General features: G+C 43.1%; 1 protein-coding gene across 2 annotated transcripts in view; it reads right to left on the bottom strand.

The window, feature by feature from the left end:
* The window catches only part of PAMR1 (peptidase domain containing associated with muscle regeneration 1), a 59,889-nt gene that overhangs the window by 22,995 nt on the left and 12,262 nt on the right, over nt 1-24,632 (bottom strand). For both annotated transcript variants that reach the window (XM_008919950.3, XM_008919951.3), the window contains exons 4-6: nt 18,868-18,982; nt 13,659-13,876; nt 6,991-7,098 (exon numbers count right to left, since the gene is read on the bottom strand). In XM_008919950.3, coding sequence (XP_008918198.2) covers nt 6,991-7,098; nt 13,659-13,876; nt 18,868-18,982 — 441 coding nt within the window. The remainder of the gene's footprint in view (nt 1-6,990; nt 7,099-13,658; nt 13,877-18,867; nt 18,983-24,632) is intronic.

Here is a 24,632-nt window from a genome sequence, read left to right as displayed (position 1 = left end):
GTAGTCTTCACTTGTTGGTTTACAAGACCAATGTTTTTTATAAACTATTAGAGTATTTTTAGAAGTTGAGTATTTTGTTTTCTAGGGCTCCAATAATAGGGTAGAGGATTAGGAGGGTGATGAAGCAGGTAAGGGAAGCTAGCTGGCCAACAATGATGAATGCCTGATAGAGGCAGAGATCCCAAATCTATAATCTACTCTGGGCCTTTCTCTCATTTCTTCTAGCTCCAAAGAAACCAAAAGTTACATCTCCTCCTCCTCAGCTAGGCAGCAGAAAACACCTCCATCAGCAACTTAGAAGTTGGTTAGAGCAAGGTGCCAGTAACACCAAGGTCACAGGTTCAGTCCCCATAGAGGCCATTCACTTAAGGGTTGGACTGAATGATCCTTGTGGGTCCCTTCCAACTCAGAATACTCTGTAACTCTACACCAGCCCCCCATCATCTTTGACCTTTGCAAAACGTGGGGCTAAGCTTAAAGTGTGCCTGTGATGCAAACTGGTTTTTGGCCTGCATGCGGTTATTCTATGCTGATTTATGCCATACATTAGAGCGGGCCTGCCAGAAGGACTTAGTCTCCTAAATGACTCAGTGATTAAATGACAGGGAAAAGTATCTTTGGCCCGTCCAGTGGGGTAAAAATACCTGGAATGCAGCTTGGTCCAACACTGATTCATCCTTCCACATGGCAAGTCATACCAGGGAGAATCCTACAGATGGTTTTATCTCTAAGGCATCTTAGCAGACCAAGGAAAAAGTTCAGTATTGTTTTGGGGTAGGGCAAGTGGAGATTCCTTATGAAAATATTTAATGTAGTTTAGAAATAGACTCCTTTTCCTGTGGCAGGCCTGGCCCTGGATAGATGACATTAACAAAGAGACAATTTTTTATTTGTTTAGATGATAGCAATGCCTGGGGCTATGCTCTGGGCAGAATACCATAGGGTTTTACCAGATATGTTTCACTTTATGAAAAACTAAAAAAAAATGGCTAGTTAATTGACACCAAGAAAATAAAAAGGGACAAGAGCAGTTGTCAGTAAAGCAGATGTCCTGTCTCTTTCAGCCTTGCTGTTAGCAACACTTACTCACTGGAGTTTCAAAACATTTATAAAAGTATTATGAGATCAAACACTGTCACATGGCGTGAGCACCTTCCCCCCAGAGACTGCATGACCTATCCAATCCAACAGTCATATTGACAAACTGAAGGAAAGACCAGTCCTAGGGACTAGTTTTCTGCAGGCTAATTTACCTGTTGTTTAGTGGTTGCTTCAGATGTTTCCTTTCCATCCTCAGCCATCAACATAATTTTTCTCTTAGGTGTTTCTGTCCTCCTATGAGGCCTCTTGGCTGTTTTTGTAGCAGGAGCTGAACAGCTTTAGTTTATTGCTCAGTAAATTAAGACAACCTGAAATTGATGTTAGGTTATTTTAAAGCAATAGACATCATGTTTGGTGGTTTGGCAGTTTCTGTGTGAACAGTTCCAGCATCCTTCAAAACAAGGGAGAAATCTCCAGGAAATATACTGAAAACTGGGAGTAGAAATCTCTCCCTCCATATCTACCCAAGCCCTTCAAATTCATGCACTAGGCACTAAACACTTATCACTGTAGGATTTTCTCACCCTGTTTGCACTAACAGTCCCTCTGAACAGTCTTGGCCACAAAGAGCAGTTTAACCAAATAACAGTGCTTGAGGCACAGGGAGTGATACTACATGTCCTCTCAGAGGGAGTTCCAGGAAGGTTCTGGAGAATGGCCACCTCTGCAGGCATCCTGACTGTGTTCACACTACAGAGTTGCTCCATGACAGGCCAAAGGATGGTGCTGTTTTCAGATTTAGCCTGTAACCCCTAATGGGCCTGCAAAACCTGAGAACTGCCACATTGCAATTAAAGGTTTTTGCTAGTGTGTGGGTCTGAAGGTAGGTGAACCCTGGGATTGTAATAGTGAAAAAAGGTCACTAGCCTTTACTCCTTAGCAGCTCCAGGTATACATGTACTTTGACAGCAGGAGGAGTTGAGTTCTTATTTCCCACCCTATACACATATGCCTATAGGGAGGACAATGAAAATGTGATGGAGAAGGAGTGATGTTAACCTCATCTCTGTGACACAGTCACCAAAAGAGCCACCTTGACAAGTGGGGATGAACTTTGTCCCTTTAAAAAAAAGCTGTAACAAGCTATTTTCCACTGGAAAAACTAAGCTAAGCCCAACAAACAACCAAAAAAACAAAACAAAACGAAACAAAACAAAAAACCCACCAAAACAAAGCAAAAACCCCACACCCAAAAAAACCCAGTCCCCACCAGCCAATGGTAGCCCCAGGGAAATTAGGAGTCGTATTTCTATTTGGAACATTTTCCCCAACTGGAATAGGACTGATTTCCAGGACAGAGTGGAAAGAAAGAACTGAGGGGTTATGAGGGTGTTTGGTTATCAGGTTATCAGGGGTATTATTAAGTTCTCCACTGTAATCACGCAGCATAGGCATGGTCTAACACATGTGGGCTGCAAATGGCCCAGTATATACCAGTGATTATGACACTCCTTGAAATCTATTACTGAGAATCTTTCGGACAAAATTAAACCTGCAAGCGTTCCTTTAGAAGACTCTGCATTACACATCCATGGTTAGGTAAAAAAACAGGGTTTAATGTCCAGAACTTTTCCCTAGTGCCTTATCATAGGTTCTACTGAGTTTAAAACTCTGTCTAGTTTATGCCAAGCACTGACAGCTGGGCTCATTTCTCCCATAGCAGAACAGGGGGTGGGGTGTGGTGGTGGGATGTTAATGCTTTCTCCCTGTCTTAAATATCAGTCTCTCTGTTTAGGGTGAGCACATCCCCAAGAACCAGCCCAAGTCACAGTTGTATGGGGCCAGGAAGAATAGAAGTGGATTATATAAGCATTGGGGAAGGGCCTGAAAGCTACATTCAGAGGCCTGTTGGAACACACTAAGGCCAGCCCTAGCAACATCAAAGGCTACAGCAAGGAGTTAGTTTATACAGTTTAGTCAGTTGGATTAGACTCTTCATTAGGATGCAGAGCAAACCTCTTCTACTTGGCAGACAGAAGCAAGAAACAGAATAAAAATGGAAATCAGATCTCAGCCCTGAATTCCTCATTCAGCAAAGCTCTTCTTATGTGCGTAGGAACCCTAGTTTGCCTGGCTTTGTTTGAAATAAAGGTAACAGGAAATTTCTGGGCAGGATGAGGTCAAGGTCTCTTGCTTTGGGGCCAGCAAGCTCTAGGAGGATTTGAGTCAGAACACCCTGTCCTAGGAGGAGGACAGGCAGAGGGCAAGAGCATGTGCTATGGGGTACCAGCAATACCATCTCTCTACAGCTGCATCTTCAGCAGGAAAACTCAACATAGAGACTTTGGAAAAGACCTTTCTTAGTTTGAAATCAACAAGTAGCTGTCACACTGTAGAGTCATTGACAATCTGATACTGGAGTGGTTGGGTTTTAGCATGCAGGATGTGCACTTGTCAGCTGGTTACTTTTCCCCTGCATCTTTTGAGGAAGTTGCCACTCTGTCTCACAGTATTGCAGGCTAAAAGAACAAGATTATCTGATTTTGTGGGTTTTTCAGTGCCTCTGACTGCATTAAAATCTACAGAGGTCAAACAGAAAAGCCTGAATTTTACCTCCGTCATGTCACCATGGCTAAGGGGTTACTGGGAAGGGTATGCAGATACACTGCAAATTAAGTTTAAGGTCAGAAAAAAAGCCCAAGTATTTAAAATAGGAAGTAGTTTTCTCTACTTACTGTACCATGATAGCAACACATATTTATCTGTAAGAAGGTTTTTTTTTCTGTACTTAAGTCTTGTCTTTATTGTGGTTTTAGTCAGAAGAAAAAAAGGTTAGCATTTGTTTTACAATTTCATATTGTTCGGGTTTTTTAACAGTATCTGGAGTGAAATGAGACATATTTCTATAAAATATTTCTTGCTCTGAAACAGGACTGATCAAAATATATTAGCAGCTGTTAGAAAAATACTTGCCTATATTGCACTTCATGCTGTTGAAACCTTTAAATCACTGTATTAGCTCATTAAATTGTAAACAAAAAGTTCATTTCCTGGCTGCTATAGTGGAAGAGGAGAGAGATTGCTAGTTATAAGTAACCTGTGCCTTGGGTTATTTTATTAATATTGCAAATCGTGACAGAGCAATTAGGGTTAGATATTACCTCAGGAAAGCAGCTTGACCAATGTTGACCATCGTGTTAAATAGATGGAATTTAGTTTAACAGAGGAAACAAGAGGTTCCTTGTGGTTTATCTCATTAAGGTGATTTCAATAATAATTCCAATAGTGATTCCCACATCCTTAAAACTAAGCTTAGTAACAGACAAAAAGACACAGCTGCATTGGGATGGTAAGGGACCAAAAAATTTCTGATTCTGTAATGAAATATCCATTGTAAATTTGTTTAATTTGGCCTTAACTTATTCCTCAGTGAGATAATCCCCCAGTCTCCCTTCATCTGAAGCATGTCCCTTGGATTTCTTTAAAACCCTTGTATCACTCTGGGTACCTTCTGTTGCACCATCACAAAGCTTCTACAGGCACTTAACATTAAGGGACTCTAATTTTCTTCTCTCCTATATCTATTTTTCATTCATTAACTTTAATGGGATTGCACCTGACTTGCTCCAAGAAAACCAGGCTGAAAAAAATCAGTCTTACAGTGTCCAAAGCCATATTCAGTGCTCCAACAGCAAATATTTTATGACTGTTTTCTGCAGAAATAAATTTAATTCCCTTGGCTCCACCTCACAAGACAGCACTGTTGCTGAAAGAAAGAAAGATTCTGAGCATGACACAATCTCTCTTTAACATTTAAACTGAAATGCTGTTCAGGAAACTACATGACTAATTTTTAAAGAATTACACTCATAGATATTTTTTCCCAGTTCTTCCTTTTGTTCTTAAAAAATGAATCGAACTTTAACTTTCTGAGGTTTCTCCCCCATACAAGTGGAAAATACTTAGGATACCTTTTGGCAAAACTGAAGGAAATATCTTAAGAAAAAAAATTATTCGAAGATGGAAAAAACAGAGAATTGCCATGATGTTTTCCCACTGTGAGGTTTGCTATTCATATACAACAAAAAAAGTCAACCTTTATTTCTGTTATGGAAAGCAGCAATATAGGTGCTGGAAAACAATACTTCCTAGCATAAGCAAAAGGCAAGCACACAGCCACAAACATCATAAAGTAACAGAATTTGATTCACCTAAATTGTTCTTTCACTAATCAAACTATAGGATTCCTACCAAGTTAAAAATCTTACTGTCTATATTTTTAAGTGTCTTCTCCCTTTCATCCTGTTACTACTTGTACCCTTCATTGTTTATGATGATAGAAGTCTCATCCTATTGTTTTTCTACCAACTTCCCTTTTTGCTGTGTGTTACAGAAAATCAGTAAAAGAACATGAGCTTCATTCCATGACTTGACCGTAGTGTAGAGCCTGCCAAAACTAGGGTTGAGGTTTGCTGGAAATGTAATTAATCTGAAATACAGGTTCATTCTGAACCAGACAGGAATCTTTCCTTTTTTTTTTTTTTTTTTTTTTTAACCCTGTTCCAAAGGCAGGAACAGAACTAATCCCACTGAGCAGTTGCAAAGAGATGGGGGGTTTTCAGTCCCTAAATGACCTGCTAAACAACTACTCTCAGGAAAGAGGTTGTTAGCAGAAGAGCCAGCCACTCTCTGTCCTGAGGTCAGGAACCTTCCATTTTCAGTAACCTTTTCCCTGTGGAACACATACCAGGAATTGGGGCAATCTGCAGAATGAGGCAGCTGTTCAGAACCACAATTTTTTCAGACTCATAGAAAATATAAAACTACCTCTCCTCTGATCTGCTGGGAGGGAAGTCAAGCCTTATGAGGTAATTCTGGATCTGCTGAAATCAAAAAGTCTTTTATCTCAAAATGATCCATGAAAGGATGTATCATGTCACTATGATTTAACTCCCCTGATGAAATAAAAGAAATTCCAGGAGATGAACCCACTCCTGACAATGGCATATGCGGGGAAAAGATAGGTTTGGTGTATATTGGCTCCTCTGACATAGAATTGAAAACTCTCCTAGCAGGCAAGGCATTGTGTGCCTTGTGGCCAGAGTAATGCCACAGCAGTAAGCCATGCTTCCTGTCTTGGGCCAAATATGATCTCAAGTGTATTTCACCATCATCACTGAAATCCTCCAGGGTCAGCTGGAGGTCTAGCTCAGGGACTTTTAATGTTGCAGCATGCTCCTTTCAGCTAGTACAGATGATATAGCCATTGTCGTGGCATATATTGCACAATTCTTACTCCTTCTTGCTCCTTCGAGCCCTGTTAGACGAAGACATTTGCTCATGCATGAAGTAAATCACTGGAACAGACAGTTGATTTAAACCCAATTATTCTACAATTCACTTGGCAGACAAAACCGAGTGTATGACTATAGGGACAGTGAGGACTACCAACATAGACATGGACAGAATCTACCCTTCTTCATTTGTTTTGATCCCAAGACTCTGTCATTCATGGTGCCAGAATTCTACCTTTCAGGTGGCTGTGGGGGGAGACAAGTTTCCTATGACTGACTCTGACTAGAGCATCAAGCACCAGGCTCAGCTGGAGTATGTGTCTTTAGTAGAGAACAGCTGATCCACACAGTGGAAAACAGCAGGCAGGTATACCTCTGTCTGATAAGGCTAATTCCCTACGAGATTTCTTGTGTGCTTTTCCTTAGTTCCACTTCTGTTTTACCTTTTTACACATAGACATAAAGCTCCAGAATGATTCAGTGGAAATTTTCATGAACTGCAAGCACCCTGTCTTTAAAAATGCCAGAGGAAGCTAGGTGTGCTCTCTGGCAGTATGACTGACCTGACCTACACATCAATGGCACTCGTAACAATTAATGGCCTATATCAGTGACAACCCTGGAGGCTGGTCATACACACAGTGCCTGTACTCACAGTTTTCACAGCGATTCCCTGTGTAGCCAGCCAGACAGGCACATTTGTAGGCACTTCTTTTGTCTAGAATGCACGTTCCATCGTGAAGACACGGAGATGAAGAACAAGCTGTAAAAGAAAAGCAAGAACGTTCATGGTCTCTCATAGGATCGGGGACCTATCTGGTTTTCCTCATGGTGGTTGTGTCTTGGGGTAAATTATATATTCTGGTTAAAAGTTAGGAAGACAGAGAAAAGGGCCTGATGCATATCAAAAAGTCTTCTTCTCTTGCTTACTGAAGAAAGGATCTAATAGGGGTGAGTAGTAATTTACCCAACATCCATTACTTTTACCATTTTCCTTTAAATGTAGTCAAGTGGTAAGAAATTTCTGTGGAAGAAAAATAATTTACACCAAGCTCAAATAATGTTTAGCCTAAATTAAAGACATTTAATAGCAACCTACATTTCTCTTGCCATTCACTCCAGAGTTTAGGGATAAGTTCTGGGTTCTGGCGGGTTTTTTGGTCTTGCATCTTGTAATTCTAGACTTTGGGAGTTGCTTTGTCTCTGAGAAGTACTTCTCTGCTTTTTGGTTCAGGAAGCTGTGAATGGTCATGATGATCCTAAATTTTCTGGGGAAGCTCTTGCATGCAACAAGTCTAGCAGTGATACACATCAAACTGTACATACTAGCATAAATTAATATCAGAATGTGTAACTGTGCAATTAATATCAGCAAATTCCACCGTGTAATAACACACACACAGAGATGAGTGAGTAGGACTGCCATGGTTTAACCCCAGCTGGCAGCCGAGTACCAGGCAGCCACTCACTCACCCCACCTCCTCTGGTAGGGAGGAGAATTGAGGAAGAAAAAGGAAGCCTCACTGGTTGAGATAAGAACAGCTTAATAATTAAAACAAAATAAAATATAATAATAATAACAACAATAATTGTAATAATAATTACATTGAAAGGGAGAGAGACGGAGAAATAACACATGAGAGAAAAAAAACTATGCACAACACAGTTGCTCACCCCTCACTGATTGAAGCCCAGCCCCTCCCCAAACAGCAAATGGTGGCTTCCAGCCAACTCCCCCTGGTTTATATCCTGAGCATGACATTCTTTGGCCAGTTTTGGTCAGCTGTCCTGGGCATGCTCCCTCTCAGCTTCTTGTGCACCTCCTCACTGGCAAAACATGGGAAACTGAAAAGTTCTTGATCTAGAGTAAGCACTACTTAGCAACAACCAAAACATTAGTGTGTTATCATACAAAGTCCAAAACACAGCACTGCTCCAACTACTGAGAAGGCAATTAACTGTATTCCAGCTGAAACCAGGACAAGAACATAAATTAATCTCAAAAATGCAAAAAATAATTTCCACTTAGATTATTTTCCAAATTGAGTGTGGGTTTTAGCGGACTGAAAGTAGACCCAAAATCTCAAGATTTAGATCTAGTTTAAGATTCAAGTAACTCCAACACCTGAGGAGTTCAGGATCTGATGTCCTGCTTCAAGTTCATCTTTATAAAACAAGACTCTGCAGCAAAGTTCACATCGGATCCATACCAGAAGTTCAGTTTCAGTTCACGTTGACTATAAAACATATTCCTTGCTATCTTAAAGAATTATCCAAGCATGCTTGATAGCTCACACATTAAACTTGGAAATAATAATTACTAGAAAATTCTGCATTCCAATTCTTTTGCAGATCATCTTCGTCCTTCCATGATTATTTTGTTTAAAAAGAAAAATTAATGCCTGTACCAGCTGTTGAGTGTTGCAACCACAAGCAACCCACCCTGGGGGTCCTATGGTGAGGTTGTATACTACTACTTCAAAGCATTCACTCTGCTGCAGTCCAGAATCAGAAGTTTTCCTTGCAGAGACTTCACCTGAAGCAGAATCATAGAATCATACAATACTTTGGGATGGAAGAGATCTGTAAAGGTCATCTAGTCCAATCCCCTTCAGAGATATCCTCAACTAGATCAGATTGTTCAGTCTCCTGTCCAGTCTGAGCTTGAATGTTTTCAGGGACATGACATCTACCACTTTCTGGGCAACCTGTTCCAGTGTTGTGCCACTCTCACTATAAAAAATTCTTCCTTATATGTAATCTAAATCTACCCTCTTTTAGTTTACATTCATTACCTTGTCCTATTGCAGCTGTCTGTCTCCATCTCTGTTATAAGTCACCTTTAAGGACTAAAATGTTGCAATAAGGTCTCACCAGAGCCTTCTCTTCTCCAGGCTGAACACTGAAATTGTCTCAGCCTTTCTTCATAGGAGAGGTATTCTGGCCCTCTGAGAATCTTTGCAGCCCTCCTCTGGACTTGCTCCACAGGTCTATCTGCCTGTGATGAGGACCCTAGAGCTGTATGCAATGATCCAGATGGGGTCTCACCAGAGTGCGAGTGGAGGGGCAGAATCACTTCCCTAGACCTTTTGGTGCAGCCCAGTACGCAGTTGGCTTTCTGAGCTGCAAATGCACATTGACAGTTGATGTCCAGCTTTTCATCCAGCAGTACTCTTAAGTCCTTCTTGTCAGAACTGCTCTCAGCAAGTTCATCTCCCAGCCTGCATCAATACTTAGGGTTGCTCCAACCCAAGTTCAGGACACTTGTCCTTGTTGAAACTCATGAGACTCCCATAGACCCACTTCTTGAGCTTGTCCAGGTCCCTCTGGATAGCATCCCATCCCTCAGGCATGTCAACCACACCACTCACCTTGCTGTCATCTGCAAACTTGCTGAGTGCTCACTCCATCACTTTGTCTATGACACTGATGAAGACATTAAATAGCACTGGTCTCAATATGGCCCCCTGAGGGACACCACTTGTCACTGATGTCCATCTGGACTCTGAGATGTTGACTGCTCCCCTTGGAATCCAACCAAACAGTCCACCCATCAAATCCATCTCTTTCCAATTTAGAGAGAAGGATGTTGTGGCCATGTCAAAGGCCTTACAAAAGTCCAGAGAGATGACATCTGTAGCCCTTCCCTTGTGCACTGATGTTGTCACTCCATTGTAGAAAGCCACTAGGTTGGTCAGGCGGGATTTGTCCTTGGTGAAGACATGCTGGCTGTCTCAAATCACCTCCCTGTCCTCCACCTTCCTTAGCACAGCTTCTAGGAGCATCTCCTCCATGATATTCACAGGCACTGAGATGAGATTGACAGGTTGGTAGTTCCTAGGGTCCTCCTTTCTACCTCTTTTTAAAAATGGGTGCAATGTTTCCCCTTTTCCAGTCACCTGGGACTTCATCTGACTGCCATGACTTTTCAAATATAATGGAAAGTGACTCGGCAACTACATCAGCCAGTTCCTCAGGACTCTGGGATGCATGGTGTCAGGTCCCATAGGCTTGACCTTCCTCAGAAGGTCACAGCCCTGATCTTCTCTTACAGCAGGAGGGACATTGCTTTCCCAGTCCCTGTCTTGCAGTCAGTCTGCTTGAGAAGTGTAGGAAGAGATGACTGAGTCAAAAAAGACAGGCTCTGGCCCTCCCTGCAGCCAGACCTGGATGGCTCCATGTTTTTGGGGAAGCTCTGCTTGGGTCACCACCTCCTTTCTGGCATGTGCAGAGGACATAGCTCCCTGCTGAGTGGATACCATGGCTGGGCTCAGCTCTGCAGCTACAGCAGGACCTTGCCCCCGCTGTGCACCCAAGCACTGCGTGACCTGCCGCACACCCCCTGGCTGCTCTGCATAGGCACAGTGGGGCACAGAGGGCTGGTTGTTCTGGCAACATGCAGGTCTCCTCAGCACCTCCCACAAGACCTGCTCAGGCGTCTCCCACCTCAGGAAAAGCCCCCATGTGCCAGGATCTGTCACTCTGCCACCATACGGACCAACCTCAGAGTAGCTTCTCTTGGAGAAGTCTCCTATATCCAGATGGCATGAGACAAGAAATATATAGATGCCACATATGGACTTGTCTGGAGGTTTCATGTGGTGATGTAAGAGCAATTCATACATGGCTGGACAACAAATATCTTCCAGGTGTCATTGAAGACTAAGGTCTGACTAAAGACAGTAATTCATTTGTTAAAATGAAATATATATGTGGCAATTTTACTGTATCCAACTGATGTAAAATATCACTGAGAAAGGGAAGGAGAAGCAAAAGGCTGTACAGGCTGATCTTTTGTAATCACTGGTTTGAAGCTAGTGAACTTTCAGCTTTGTCTTTGCCACAGTTTTGTCTCATGATTATGGAAAAGTAAGCATGTCAAGTGGACAAGGATAAGGTTCAGATACTGTCAGACACTGTCCTTGAAAATGCCTGATATTCAAGAGCACTAAATATTTTTCCTTTTTTAAGGAGTCTTGATTTACTGGATTAAGTCAAACAACATAGGACAATACTATAAAAGGTTAAATCCACTATGTTGTGTCAAAGATCGCTAGCTTAGGGGTACAAAAAGTTAAGTGTTATTATTGAAAGTCAGTAACAGGCTTTCATCTAACTGGATCCAGTGTATGACTAATCTTTAAGAGACCCTGATGGCTCCCCATCTGGCCCCCCATGATTCTCATCTGAATTCTGTTGAGTGACTTCTAGTCACTCATGCCAGTTACTGGTTCCCATTTCACACTTGGCATGGGATGGGACCTAGCACCTGCCCCAGACTAGGCAGCACAGCAGGTTGTGCAGTTTCATCCTTTAATAACTACACATGCAGTGACCTTTCCTAAAGGAGACACAGGCTTTGCAACTTATTTTGTATCAATCAAAACCTTTCTGGCAGTTGAACCAGTGACATCTGTGCAGTCAGCACCCCTGTTTCAGCAAGCTGTGACTTCTATGCCAGTACAGAGCTCACAGGAAGGGAAGCCAGAAAGGGAAGGAATTCAAGGAATTCACTTTTGGCAGCATAAGATGCTTCTTCAGTCCTCTCCACTACTCCACTAAGGTGCTGGGGACATAGATCACCTCCATGGCCTGGTCCACATCCTGTAAGCACCTGTGCTGCTGCTGCTCTCACCTGCAGCATAGGAAAATGCTCTAGTAAGCCCTGTGAAATCTGTTCTGGGGACTTTGGCTCTTCCACAGTGCTGTGCACAGAGGAAAATTTCAAGGGAATTGCTTCAGTTTTCAATGTGCTGCCAGAGCTTTCGATCCTGTGCTGCCCTCGCTTTCAATTCTATGCTGCCCCATGAACACTGTATTCTTCCCTTAAATGGTCCTGCTGGCCAGGTTAATGCTTCACATAAAAAGACACTGGGAGTGTTTGAAAAGCCTTTCACTGCAGCTACACATTAGACCAGAACAGCCTCATAATAAAGTGCACAATAAGACCTCCTCACAAACTCTAAGAAAGCCTTTACAACGTGCTCTGTGTGGATTACCACACTTGCAGCCTCACAGCCTCAGAATAATTACCACTAAAAATGGGGCGGAAATAAAGTGCTCAACCATATTCGAATACCAAGTGTTCCCTGCTGGGCAGGGAAAACAGAACCAATTCAGCTTGCACCATATGGAAAATGTTAGTTCCCTGAGTGTAGGCAGCCCTTATGCAACATAGCCCACGCCATACTCATTTGTTCTATGTCACCTCTCCTGCTGTAAGCCCAGGCAAACTATCAATAGCTAACTGCTCCTGCTATGTTACTAGCAGGTACTAAAAGTGACATTTCAAGAACAGGGCAGGCTAAGAAATGGCATAGGTGCTGCATCCAGAAGTATGTACATTTCAGATTGCTAGTTGCACTTCTGCTCATTGCTAAGAGCTGATCCTCTGTAGGTTTGTGTATTTATATAAGGATTATATAAACTAACTAAATTTCCTGAGACAGGTATACCCAGGATGACCTCATGAAATGTGGGTCACTAGTGTGTGCAGAAGGCAAGTTATGGTGAGTCATAGATCCTGCAGGGTTTATCTATGGCAAACCAGCACAGTCTGATTAACCTTCTGTGCCAGGAGTACTGTGGATGGATTTGACCAAAATTCCTTACATAGCTAAACAAGGAAGATCCAGAAAGAGCACAGAGGCTGCTGCAAAAGCAATGGAAAAATGAGGAGCCAGCTATACTTTAATTGCTATTTTGTAGTCAGAAAGAAACTATGGAAAGCAATGTAAGAGACTCAAGCAGTGAGCAGTAACAAAACCAGTAATTCTGGAGTCCTGCTTCTGTCATTCATAACACTGAGATTGCTACAGAATAGAAAATGCCTCGTCTTTTATTTTTTTTCTTAAAGAAAATAATCTGTCCTTTGTACACCCTTTTTTTTTTAAGCTCTAATGGTACATGAATTCTGTCAGGGCATGAGGCTTTGCATCAGGTTTTTGGTAGCTGAGAGAGTGACTCTGCTCCTGCATACAGCATTGAGCAATTCTGCCATTGCAGATACCCATGCCCCTTCCTCTATTTCCTTCTGTGCTCTTAATTCTTCGATTCAAACTGAACAGTCACACAAAACAGCAGCTTTTCTCTATTGGCTGATGTGCTTGTTCTTCACACACATAGAAAGAATTCAGTCTTTTTTAGAAGAGCCTCACATTCACATGCCATCTGACAGCTTTTGGATCTTCCCCACACTGACTTTATGTAAGTTGCTGTTGGCAACACAGCATGAAAGTTTTTAATGAAGCAAAACAGGGAAAGAGATTAGTGAAATTGAGTTAATGAGAATGAGTGGCATGTTCCATATTTGGACTATTTTACCTGTAATTTCTTCAAAGACAGCATGAAATCCATCAAAGTTCTTGGATCCATCAGACTGGAAGAGAACATGGAGTGAAGACCCAGTGCTTTGGATTGGAGGTGGCCTCTCATTTCCACAGAATTTCTTTATTATCCGACTGTCCAAATTGTCCCCATCACGGACCTCCACATAGTCATACTGGCACATATAGTCAAACTCCAGGCTCAGCATGGAAAATCTTGGGGAACAAGGACACACAGTCAGACTGCATACCTGTGCACCCTGAATATGATTTATTTGCATGTTTAGCTAAGTTAGTGCCTACCCCTCTCAATGAATCAAAAAGTCCCTAACCACATAAAGTCCCCCTCACTGCATCTCAATTTTTGCATAATGATCTTTGGAAGCCAGCTCAACTCTATACAGTTCCTCCATGAGAATAATAAAGTGTCAGAACAGTGACGTCTAAATTGAAGTCATACAGTCTGTTCACATGTATCAGGTTTCTAACCATAATACAATGTCAGAACTTTCATATAGGATAAGACAATATAGGGGGCATATTTCTATCGTTGCCATTTGCTAAAAATTGCTCTATTTCCCCTAAATAAAGTTCTAAGTACTGAAAGTAGTAGCATCAAATAACAAGGTTCAAAAGCTATTTACATTGTGATGTTCAGAAGTCAGCAATTAGGGATACAAAGAAAGCTTGGGGATGTAAGAGAATCAGAAATAGTCAGAGAAATGAAATCAAAATATTACAGCACATTTTGCATTAGAAAGCAAAATGGTAGTAAATCGTCAATGTCTGGCACTTGCCCTTCTTTTGAGAGCAGAAATAAGGCACAGGGGTTAGTGCAGAAGGGAAATATTTAAAGCCTTTTCCCACAATGTCTGTCTTTCCTAGTTTTTCAATCCAGGCACTGTGCGAGGATTTTGTTCATTAACAGCCATGCTATATACTGCTATTTGAATTCAGTTAGGTCCAGAGCCAAAGCATCCCACCAGAATATGAATGAGAAACAGAGTGAGATACACCCAGTGCCTCTGGAGAATGTGCAATGTCCAGGGAGGCTGGGATCAGCCTTGGTACAGCAGAAAAAAAGAAGATATGGGCCTGGGAGAGACCGCGTAACTACTGTTCGGCAGGATATTTTATAGATGAAACTTGTTATGTACTCAGTCTTCCTAGGAACCCCTACCACTGTAAACGTGTATTTAGGATTAGGCTATATCTCCCACACTGCCTATTCCAATGTGGGCCTACTGATTTGCAGACTGCATTTGCACACCAAAGAAGCAAGACAAAATTTTGGATCTGCTGCTGGACCTCACAGTTTGAAGGGAAAGAGAGTTGCAGAGCCTATTTCCTGAACTTATCATCTTGGGACTCAGGCCCCCATGTTAAGGAGGCCCCCATGCTATGTGAAATGACCTTTCTTTGACTCTACTCAGTCATCTTTGTTCAGGTCATATGGTTTGTTTTAGAGCATCAGGAGTAGACTACATATAGAGAAATGACTGAGCAGTTGTAGGAAACAACATCAATGGAGCAGAGCCCCACATTTTTTAAATCACCTGATGGTATGTAGAACAAGAAAAAAACCCACATCTGCTTTAAATATGAGCAATAATTCGACTTAGCTTTGCATAAAATGCATGAGTTGAATTCTAGTTCTGTCAGGTTTGTCATAGACATCCTCACAGGTATCAGGTTATACACTACATCTTCAAAACATTCTTTCACTGTTGAAACATACCCCAGGGATCTATCCTTATGGAAGTAATAGAGCAATATAAATTAACCCATTCATCCTTATTACACTTATCAGGCTACAGTTTATCCTGAAACCCAATCCTAAAAAATATTTACTGGTTTTCTGACCTGGTGCATTTCTGATTAAAATTAAGTATGTGTGTGAGTACAAAAGGAAAGTTTCTGGAATGTCCATTATCTACTGGGAGCAGTATTGTTTATACATGTAAAGGTAAACTGTGTCTAGCAAGGGCATCCCTGAACAAAGAATATCAAGACATACTCACACAGAATGAAAACACATAATGAAAGAACCATACACGGAATACTCTCTTTAATTTTTTGTTTTCTCTCCATTAAAAAATGAGGAAAACAGAGTGGAAAATGTGAAAGGCATAGGGGTTCTGATTTGCATTTTATTTAACTTGGCATAGAAGCAGATATACTGTACTGACGACATGGGATCCCATGATTAAGACTCAGACTTGGCAGGTCAGGAAACCTGCCAAAGCTTTTAAAAACCTCTTGGCTATGGCCCAGTTGACAGGCCCCTTTACAGACCATGAGGTCTATTGCTGTTTAAATCATAGGTGCAGGCAATGTAATGAATCTCAGTTCCCTCACCAGTGAAACTGTAATTATAACTCTCTTGGATATTATAAAAATAAGCATGCTAATTTCATGCAACAGCTCATCAGATACAGGATGCAAAGTATTGTCTTGACTTCATCAGTGTCTGTAGTGTGAATACATTCACCAACCCCTCTAAGGAAAGCTTCCAGCCAAAGAGAGTAGTTAAAACTCTCTGCTGAGACACTAAAGAAAAAGACTGAAAGTTGTGAGCTACTTCTACTGTGGTATGACACCCCTGACATGGCTCAGGCTGAGGGAGCTTATACATCACATCCCAAAACAAAACAAGGTTGGGAAAAAAGGCAGGGAAAACAAACTACCACCACAATATGGGCACTATTTATCATAACAGCTCTTCTAAACCAACCTCCAAAGGACTGTGTGGCACAGCTTAAAGCAAGGGAAGATTTATCTGTGCTCCTGAGAATTCTACTCTTCGTTCTCTATGTAAACAAAGACAACCACTTTGTTCACCTTCTGTATCCCAGTGTCCCCATCCTTGCCCTTGCAAGCCATCAGGGTGGCAGCAAACAGGATTTGTGCACAGACAGAATGAAGAAAAGAGTTCTTTTGTTAGCAGTTGTGCTGATTGAGCACAGTGCTGGCTGTGCATTACAGTTCTAAGCAGTTACCACCCACAGAGGGGATCAGCATGTTTGTATGAAAATGCAGTGAAGGAAACAGGGATGGCAGACTCAGGAGGCAGGCTCTGGTGGCTAGCTTAATTGTACCTCCCTTTCTGTGTAGGAATGGCCTAAAAGAGAAGTTGTAGGCTTATTGTGCCACTTTGCCACAGTGTCTAACTGCTGAAATACCTCAATGGTCAGCTTTGAGAACACACTACACAGTGGTACCTTATGTGAGGTCCTCCTGTTCTGTGTTTGCCCTGAAGGTTTCCTCTGTGCCTCCTGCAGAACTTGCAGGTGGCAGGATTAAGTGTGGATATTGAGAAGAGTTTCTGATCTTTCCCTAGAAGTACTGTGTCATCTGACGGGATTTTTAGACATTCAGACATTAAACTCATCATCAGGCTATGCAAAGGACTTTAGGCTTCTCCAACACTACCCAACTCAGATGAATGTAGATGCTTACAACAGAAGTTTGGTAGCTCAGGCTTCCCTCTTGGAGACTTTCACAGTTGGAATATAACAATTTAGTTACATCAAGGAGATACCTAGTGCTGTGTTTGATTGCAGGAAGACTGGACATGGGGAGAAAGAGAAAGGCAGTCTCTGCAGGATGCTCCTCATGTTAAAGTTTTGCATTTTCTGGTAACAGCAAAGATAAATAGAATGAACTGTACTGATCTCATGTGACACATCTTCCTAGTATGCATATGGGTGGCCCTCAGGGTCTACAATGGAGGTCTGATTTCTCAAAAGAGTTAGCACATCTGCTAACTGTACATCTCTTCAATCTAGTGTCCTTTGTAAAAATAGCCTTTTCTCCCTTTCTTGTACCTTGTGCCTGATGCCACCTGGCTGTCAACATTTTACCCAGAGATGGGTGCATTCACTAGTGGTGCATGCACAGGATCCATTTCCACTCTCACACCCACCCCTGTAACAGTGAAGACAGGGTGACACCTGTAGCTCCTGAAGCACTTTTTAAGCCTTACAATTGACAAAGCCCTGTTCAGAAACAGGAAAAAAAATCAGCTCCCTGAGCTTGTGCTGTGCAGATCATGCACCTCAACAACACCTTTTAAAAACAAGGTAGGTAAAACTCATGCATGCTGAGACTGATGTGAAGTTGTGTCATGAGAACACAAAACTCCTCCTCACAGCATTGCTCCTGTCTCTCCTACACATTTCTCCAAAGTCAAGAGGTTACAATGCTATCCCCAGGCATTAGTTGCAGCTGCTCATAACTACACAATAGGCTTGCATTTGCAAGTCTGAAAAAAAGTGCATTAGTGTGGGAAAGCCACAAGCTCTTCTTTTCTATTCGATTGAGTTGTCTTCCTCTTATTAAGTCTCTCTTCAAACATACAGGAACACATTCAAACCTTTTAAACATATTTCAACTGTTTGTGTGTCTAGCATAGCTCTTTTTCCTGGGCTCCAAAGTTGGTGAAAGGGTTGATATGGAGGGTTTGGCTACTGTTTTTATCATATTAATTAGTGGGGTTTGGAAACCCGCTGCCACACTTCCTGTTGCATGTGTGAGCACCCTGTTACACACATGCGAAATCAGTCCAACAGGAGGCTTTCCTGCACCCAATCAAAAACTGTGAGCTTGGATCAGAAAGAACAGGTTAGTAAGTCTAAGCATACACAGGTCAGAAGAGCGATGACTTGCAGGAGAACTAATCACATCCTCCAGACACAGGAATGGTAAGAGGAATAACTGAAGCTGGTAGAAGGCAGGCCTGGTAAAATAAGTGAAAGAAAAATAAGAGAGGGAAAACATAGGCTAAATGCAAGGCAGGTCCCATGGGCAACTCTCTCTTTGCATGAGATGTCATATTAAAATGTTCCTACAGCTTTTCATCAAAGAATGTCGTAGTTCAGCCTGGTACCTGGTACTGTCTTCAGAAAATGTTGGGTTCTCTGGTATAAAGGTCTTGAAAAGAGCTACCTTGAGCTTAAAATCTGAGAAACTATCCTTAGCATCCAGCTGTCCTAAATGGAAATTGAAAGCACAGTACTGATGATTTGTCCAGTGGTTGCCCATCACAAGCTAGACCAGGGGAAAGAACTGAGGTACCAAACACAAAGTGGTAGCTATACCTTCAGTTCTGCAGAGCTTACAGCTGTTGACCCTCATTGGCTCTTGGTTATCCACATACCCCAATGTCCACCTGAAATCAGTGCTGGCTAAAAGTCAACATGACCCACCTTAATTCAATGTTAAATCCAGCTTGAACATGGATAGTCCATTCGCATCGTGCATTCAGTGGATAACCCTCCAGCAAAATCTGACCTCTAGAAGCCCGAAGAACCTGCCCGCACCCTGGGGAGCAAAAGAAGAAAAAAAATCTGTGTGAGGGACCTGCAAGAGACATTTGAAGAAAATACACAGAGAAACAACACCAGAACGAGAAGACAGGATGACTTAGGAAGATACACACCTTCTCACAAGGCAGTATATAAAATAATAAGACAGCCACACAATGGTCGTAAAGAGTTATGACTATACTGGAGCACTGTTTAGGCTAAGAGCAGCCCTAGAGAAGTTTTAGTTGATTGTTTCTCCCTGGTTTGCAATGTAGCCCAAGGAAACCATTTCTTACAGCTTTTGCCTCACAATTAATTAGCCAGCCCACCCACCTGGCTGACACTCCAGCTTAGAACACTTTTGATGGAGCCTATGGTGACCTGTGCAATCACTGATGCTGAGGAAGCTGGTGGGAAGGTGGCAAAACTACAGTGAATACTTGAATTAGATCAAGTGAGCAAGAGAATGAGAGAAGGAGCTGTTGCACTTATCACAGTTTCTAGTCCTTCACAAGGAGGGAGGAAAACAGCTGATATATTCCTAGAGGAGATACGTTTGTCATAGAATCATAGAATCAACCAGGTTGGAAAACACCTCCAAGATCATCAAGGCCACCCCTTGATCCAACACTGCCATGCTTACTAGACCATAGCACCAAGTGCCACATCCAGTTTCATCTTAAAAACCTCCAGGGACAGTGAATCCACCACTTCCCTGAGCAGCCCATTCCAATGTCTGATTACTCTCTCTCTAAAGAATTTCTTCCTAATATCCAACCTAAACTTGCCCTGGCACAGCTTAAAACCATGCCCTCTTGTCTTACTGCTGGTTGCCTGGGAGAAGAGACCAACCCCCCACCTGGCTACAACCTCCTTTCAGGGAGTTGTAGAGAGTGATGAGGTCTCCCCTGAGCCTCCTCTTCTCCAGGCTCAACAACCCCAGCTCCCTCAGACTCTCCTCACAGAACTTGTCCCTTCACCAGCCTCGTTGCTCTTCTCTGGACTTGCTCCAGCACCTCAATATCCTTCCTGAATTGAGGGGCCCAGAACTGGACACAGTACTCCAGGTGTGGCCTCAGCAGCACTGAGTACAGGGGAAGAATCACTTCCCTGGTCCTGCTGGCCATTGGCCTCCTTGGCCACCTGGGCACACTGCTGGCTCATGTTCAGCTTCCTGTCAATCCAAACCCCCAGGTCCCTTTCTGCCTGGCTGCTCTCCCAGCCACTCTGTGCCCAGTCTGAAGCGCTGCAGGGGGTTGTTGTGGCCAAAGTGCAGGACTCGGCACTTGGCCTTGTTGAACCGCATCCTGCTGGAATCAGACCATCCCTCCAGCTTGACCAGGTCCCTCTGCAGAGCCCTCCTGCCTTCCAGCAGATTAACACTTCCCTCCAACTTGGTGTCATCTGCAAATTTGCTAATGGTACACTCAATCCTCTCGTCCAGAGCATCAATAAAGATATTAAAAAGAACTGGGCCCAACACTGACCCCTGGGGGACACCACTACTGACCGGCTGCCAACAGGATGCAGCACCGTTCACCACCACTCTCTGGGCCCAGCCCTCCAGCCAGTTCCTAACCCAGCACAGGGTACCCCTGTCCAAGCCATGGGCTGCCAGCTTTTCCAGGAGTATGCTGTGGGAGACGGTGTCAAAGGCTTTGCTGAAGTCCAGATAGACACATCCACAGCCTTCCCCTCATCCACCAGGCGGGTCACCTGATCATAAAAGGAGATCAAATTGGTCAGACAGGACCTGCCCTTCCTAAACCTGTGCTGGCTGGGTCTGATCCCTTGTCCATCCTGTAGGTGTTGTGTGATCGCACTTAGGATGACCTGCTCCATAACCTTGCCAGGCACTGAGGTCAGGCTGATGGGCCTGTAGTTTGTCGGGTCCTCCTTGCAGCCCTTTTTGTGGATCATTGTGACATTTGCCAATTTCCAATTATCTGGGACCTCCCCAGTGGGCCAGGAGTGTTGGTAAATGATGGAAAGTGGCTTGGAGAGCTCTTCTGCCAGCTCCCTCATCACCCTAGGATGGATCCCATCTGGTCCCATAGACTTGTGAGTATCCAAGTGGCTCAGCAGGTCACTAACCGTTTCCTCCTGGATTACAGGGGGGCTATTTGGCTTCCTGTCTCTGTCTACCAGCTCTGGAGGCCAGTTGTCCTGAGGACAACCTCTCTTACTGTTGAAAACTGAGGCAAAGATGGTGTTAAGCACCTCAGCCTTTTCCTCACCTTTGGTGACTATGTTCCCCCCCATGTCCAACAAAGAATGGAGGTTTTCCTTGCCCCTCCTTTTGCTATTGATGTATTTGTAGAAGCACTTCTTGTTATCCCTAACAGAAGTGGTTAGACTGAGTTCAAATTCTGCCTCTGTCTCTCTAAGTTTCTTTCTACATGACCTAACTATATTCCTAAACTCTTTATTAGTAGCCAGTCCTTTTTTCCATAGTCGGTAAGCTCTCTTTTTCCCCCTAATCTCCTTTAAAATCTCCCTGTTCAGCCAGGCTGGCTTGTCTTCCCCACCGGCTCGCCTTTCGGCAGACTGGGACAGCCTGCTCCTGTGCGTTCAAGACTTGCTTCTTGAAGCATGTCCATCTCTCCTGGAGAGAGCCCTTTGTTTTCAAGGGCTGTTTCCCAAGGTACCCTCCGAACCAGTCTTCTGAGTAGGCTGAAATTGGCCCTGTGGAAGTCCAGGGTAGAAGTTTTGTCCTCAGGATTCACTACATCATCCTTACGTGTTAATGCCACCATGTCAATGAGGTATATAAGCATCACAGCTCCTCCATCATCAGTGTTAATACTGATGACTCAGTGTAACACATATTGAATATACAGCCCTTATCCCATCTTTCCTACCTTTCTTCTACACCTGACCCACTTTGCCTGTGTTGCTCTCAGCTTTACATACTGTGAAATGTACTTCAGTGCCCAGCATCAACAGAATAAAATGAAGTACTCCAGTCATTTGTGCCCAGTCTATGAAAACCATCAGAGGACAATGAGCTGAACAAACAGCAGACAAGGTCACACACTGAGGAAGCAATATCTTTTCATGGTTATCCTGCAGCTGTCCCTAGGCAGCTGTCCAGGGATAGTTGTCCTAATTCCTCATCTTGAATGCTGAACATTTTTAGCCCAGAGAGTTCTCTCACCTTCAGTAAACTCTCCCTTTCCCCCAGCTATAAAATATGGCTAATAGTATTTTCCTCCATGGAAGAAGAAAAGTTGTTTAGTGATTTTTGCAGAGCTTACTGTGATCTGTACATGCAAATGCTAGCAAAATGCACAGTTAAATCACTACATACCAAAGAGCTAATTTCTCAGTTTCTTCTTTCCTGACTACATTTTTCCAAGTGGAGTCTTAAACATGGCTATATCCCCTGGTAAGCTTTCTGTTGCTTTGCTGAGGTATGAGCCTGTGTCCGTAAGCCAAAAATTGCAATTCAGTCACCAAATCAGGAGACTCTGATAGTCTGCACAACACAGATGATAAGTAAAAAGTCAAATTACCAAAAAGACCTCCACACCAATTCTCTCACTTCTTTTTACGTCTTTAGTCCAACAGAAAGCCCTGCTGCTTCCATCTCTTTCCCAAGAGGAACCCTAAACTTTTAACCAGTAATATGGGATGAATGTTTCCTACTGAAATGGTGGGGTTTAATGCTTGCCCCTAGGCCCTTCCTTCCTTAGGGAAAAAAGGGTGACAGTGACCTGATTTGGTGAAGTACCAAGCATCTGCTGTTCCCATCGATCATAGTGTCTGGAAATCAATACTGCTGCATCTGGTCTATGGGGAAACACGAAACTGCAGGTCAATTACTCTTCTTTCTTCTTAAGAAAGTGTTGTTCAAATGAAATACCCTTTGTTCATTTACCCTCAGTTACCCTTAATTAAGCAAGACCCAAGGAAACAGAAACCCTGCTCAGAAGTGTTCCTCAAAAGTGTTTCATCCTCCTCTGTGGCTTGCTTAGTTCCCTCTGTAAAAGGCAAGGATTAATGACTGTGCCCAGCAACCACATTAGGATTCAATGAGTACAGCAGGATCTGCTGTGGTGTAAATGATAATGCTCCTTCCCACAGCAAGAAACGGGCCCTTGTGCTGCCATTGGGCTCCTGCCTCAAAAACAACCTGAGACAAAGCTGCTAGAAATCTTCAGAGGGTTTGACAGGGGGCTTGGACCACCTCAAAGAAAGTTTCCCTTTCGTCGTGAAGGGCTTTTGAGTTTTTGATGCCTTTAACAAAAGAAAGCCAAAGAACTGGTGCAAAGAGATACTTGTATGCATGGCATACTAAACACACTCCTCTGTTTGCTGCGGTACAGCCTGAACTCTCTGAACATTGGCGCCAAGGAAGTAGGTTTGGCCAGCAAAGCAGGTGGTCCAGAGACTAAAGAGGAGCCATTCAATGACTATCTCCAAAAGAACGTTCTCAGGTTTGCTACCACCCGTCTCTGCATGTGAAGCACCTTTGCAGTCACATCAAATCCATGCTCTTTTATCTCTAGACCTTCTAGAAGAAGTTAGGCTCACTCCTCAGACCAACAGTTCAATCATATGTTGATCAAAAGGAGTCTTTTCTCTTCCCATTCTAAATCTGCAGGAGACCTGGAAAGCTCTCAAAAATAATTTACATCATAAACACAAATGCTGGCAAATTCTGCCTCATTTACAAAAAAATAAACCACTTTGGCCGAGTATCAACATCCTTGTTCCGTTCCTGTTCCTGAAAAAAGGCAGCTTTCAGGGCCACAGTAAGATTTCCTCTAAAGCTTGTTACTAACAGAGAATAAAAAAAAATTCAGGAGACCTCTGCGTTGTAGCCCACAGAGACAGGGATGATGGAGGGAGAGGTCCTGAGATGACCTCTGGTAAGAATTCATTATCTGCTGTTTGAGTGCTACATCTTTGATGTGAGGCTCCTTCAAAGGTCAAGAGGACTGCAGAGGAGAATGAGAGTAGAAACGTTACTGGTGTTCAGAAAAAGGCTGATATGGGAAGGCAGCTCTCACTTGTCAAAACTTGTCCTTACGTGTTGTTTGTTGGTCACCAGTATTATGTGAAACACTAATGTTCACAAAGTATCAAAAACTGCAAGTGATGTTGTTCATCACAGGGACCACATTCAGACAGCAAGGCTCAGGACACCTGTTTGAAAACTCTCCTGCTTTGATGGAGCATGTGCTCTCAGGTGACATTTCGAATGGAGAAAAGGGTTCTACAGGTTGATTTTCTTCTGGTTTTAGTGTCTGATGTACCTTTTAGGGCATGATAATTCAATACAACAGAAGTCCCATTAGAAAATGTCCCAGTATCCAATTAACTCTAGTCAGTGTGTTTTTTTCCTAATAACATCCTTTGGCCTACCCTGTACCATTTACCATTTTACCATATGGTCTGGTGTCCTCTGGAGGGTATTCAGCCATGTCCATGCATCCAGTTATGCCAGCAGATAGCATAAACTGGACAGACCCATACGCCGTCCCATGGTACTGCTTCCTTGAGACGGCCCTCCAGGCACGTCACTACTTTTGCTGGCATTTCCCAGAAATCGCTCCCAGAGGCTCACCCTTCCCTTGAGACTGCAGTCAGCCCCTTGGCCACTGACACAGGGCTAGGCTTCACTGCTCCCCTTGAGGTAACCAGGCCCTGCCAGTTTCCAC

This window comes from Manacus vitellinus, unplaced genomic scaffold (assembly GCF_001715985.3).
Source record: "Manacus vitellinus isolate BGI_N305 unplaced genomic scaffold, ASM171598v3 scaffold_59_pilon, whole genome shotgun sequence".
In the NCBI taxonomy this organism is placed as follows: domain Eukaryota; kingdom Metazoa; phylum Chordata; class Aves; order Passeriformes; family Pipridae; genus Manacus; species Manacus vitellinus.
This window is presented reverse-complemented; position numbering and strand designations above follow the sequence as displayed.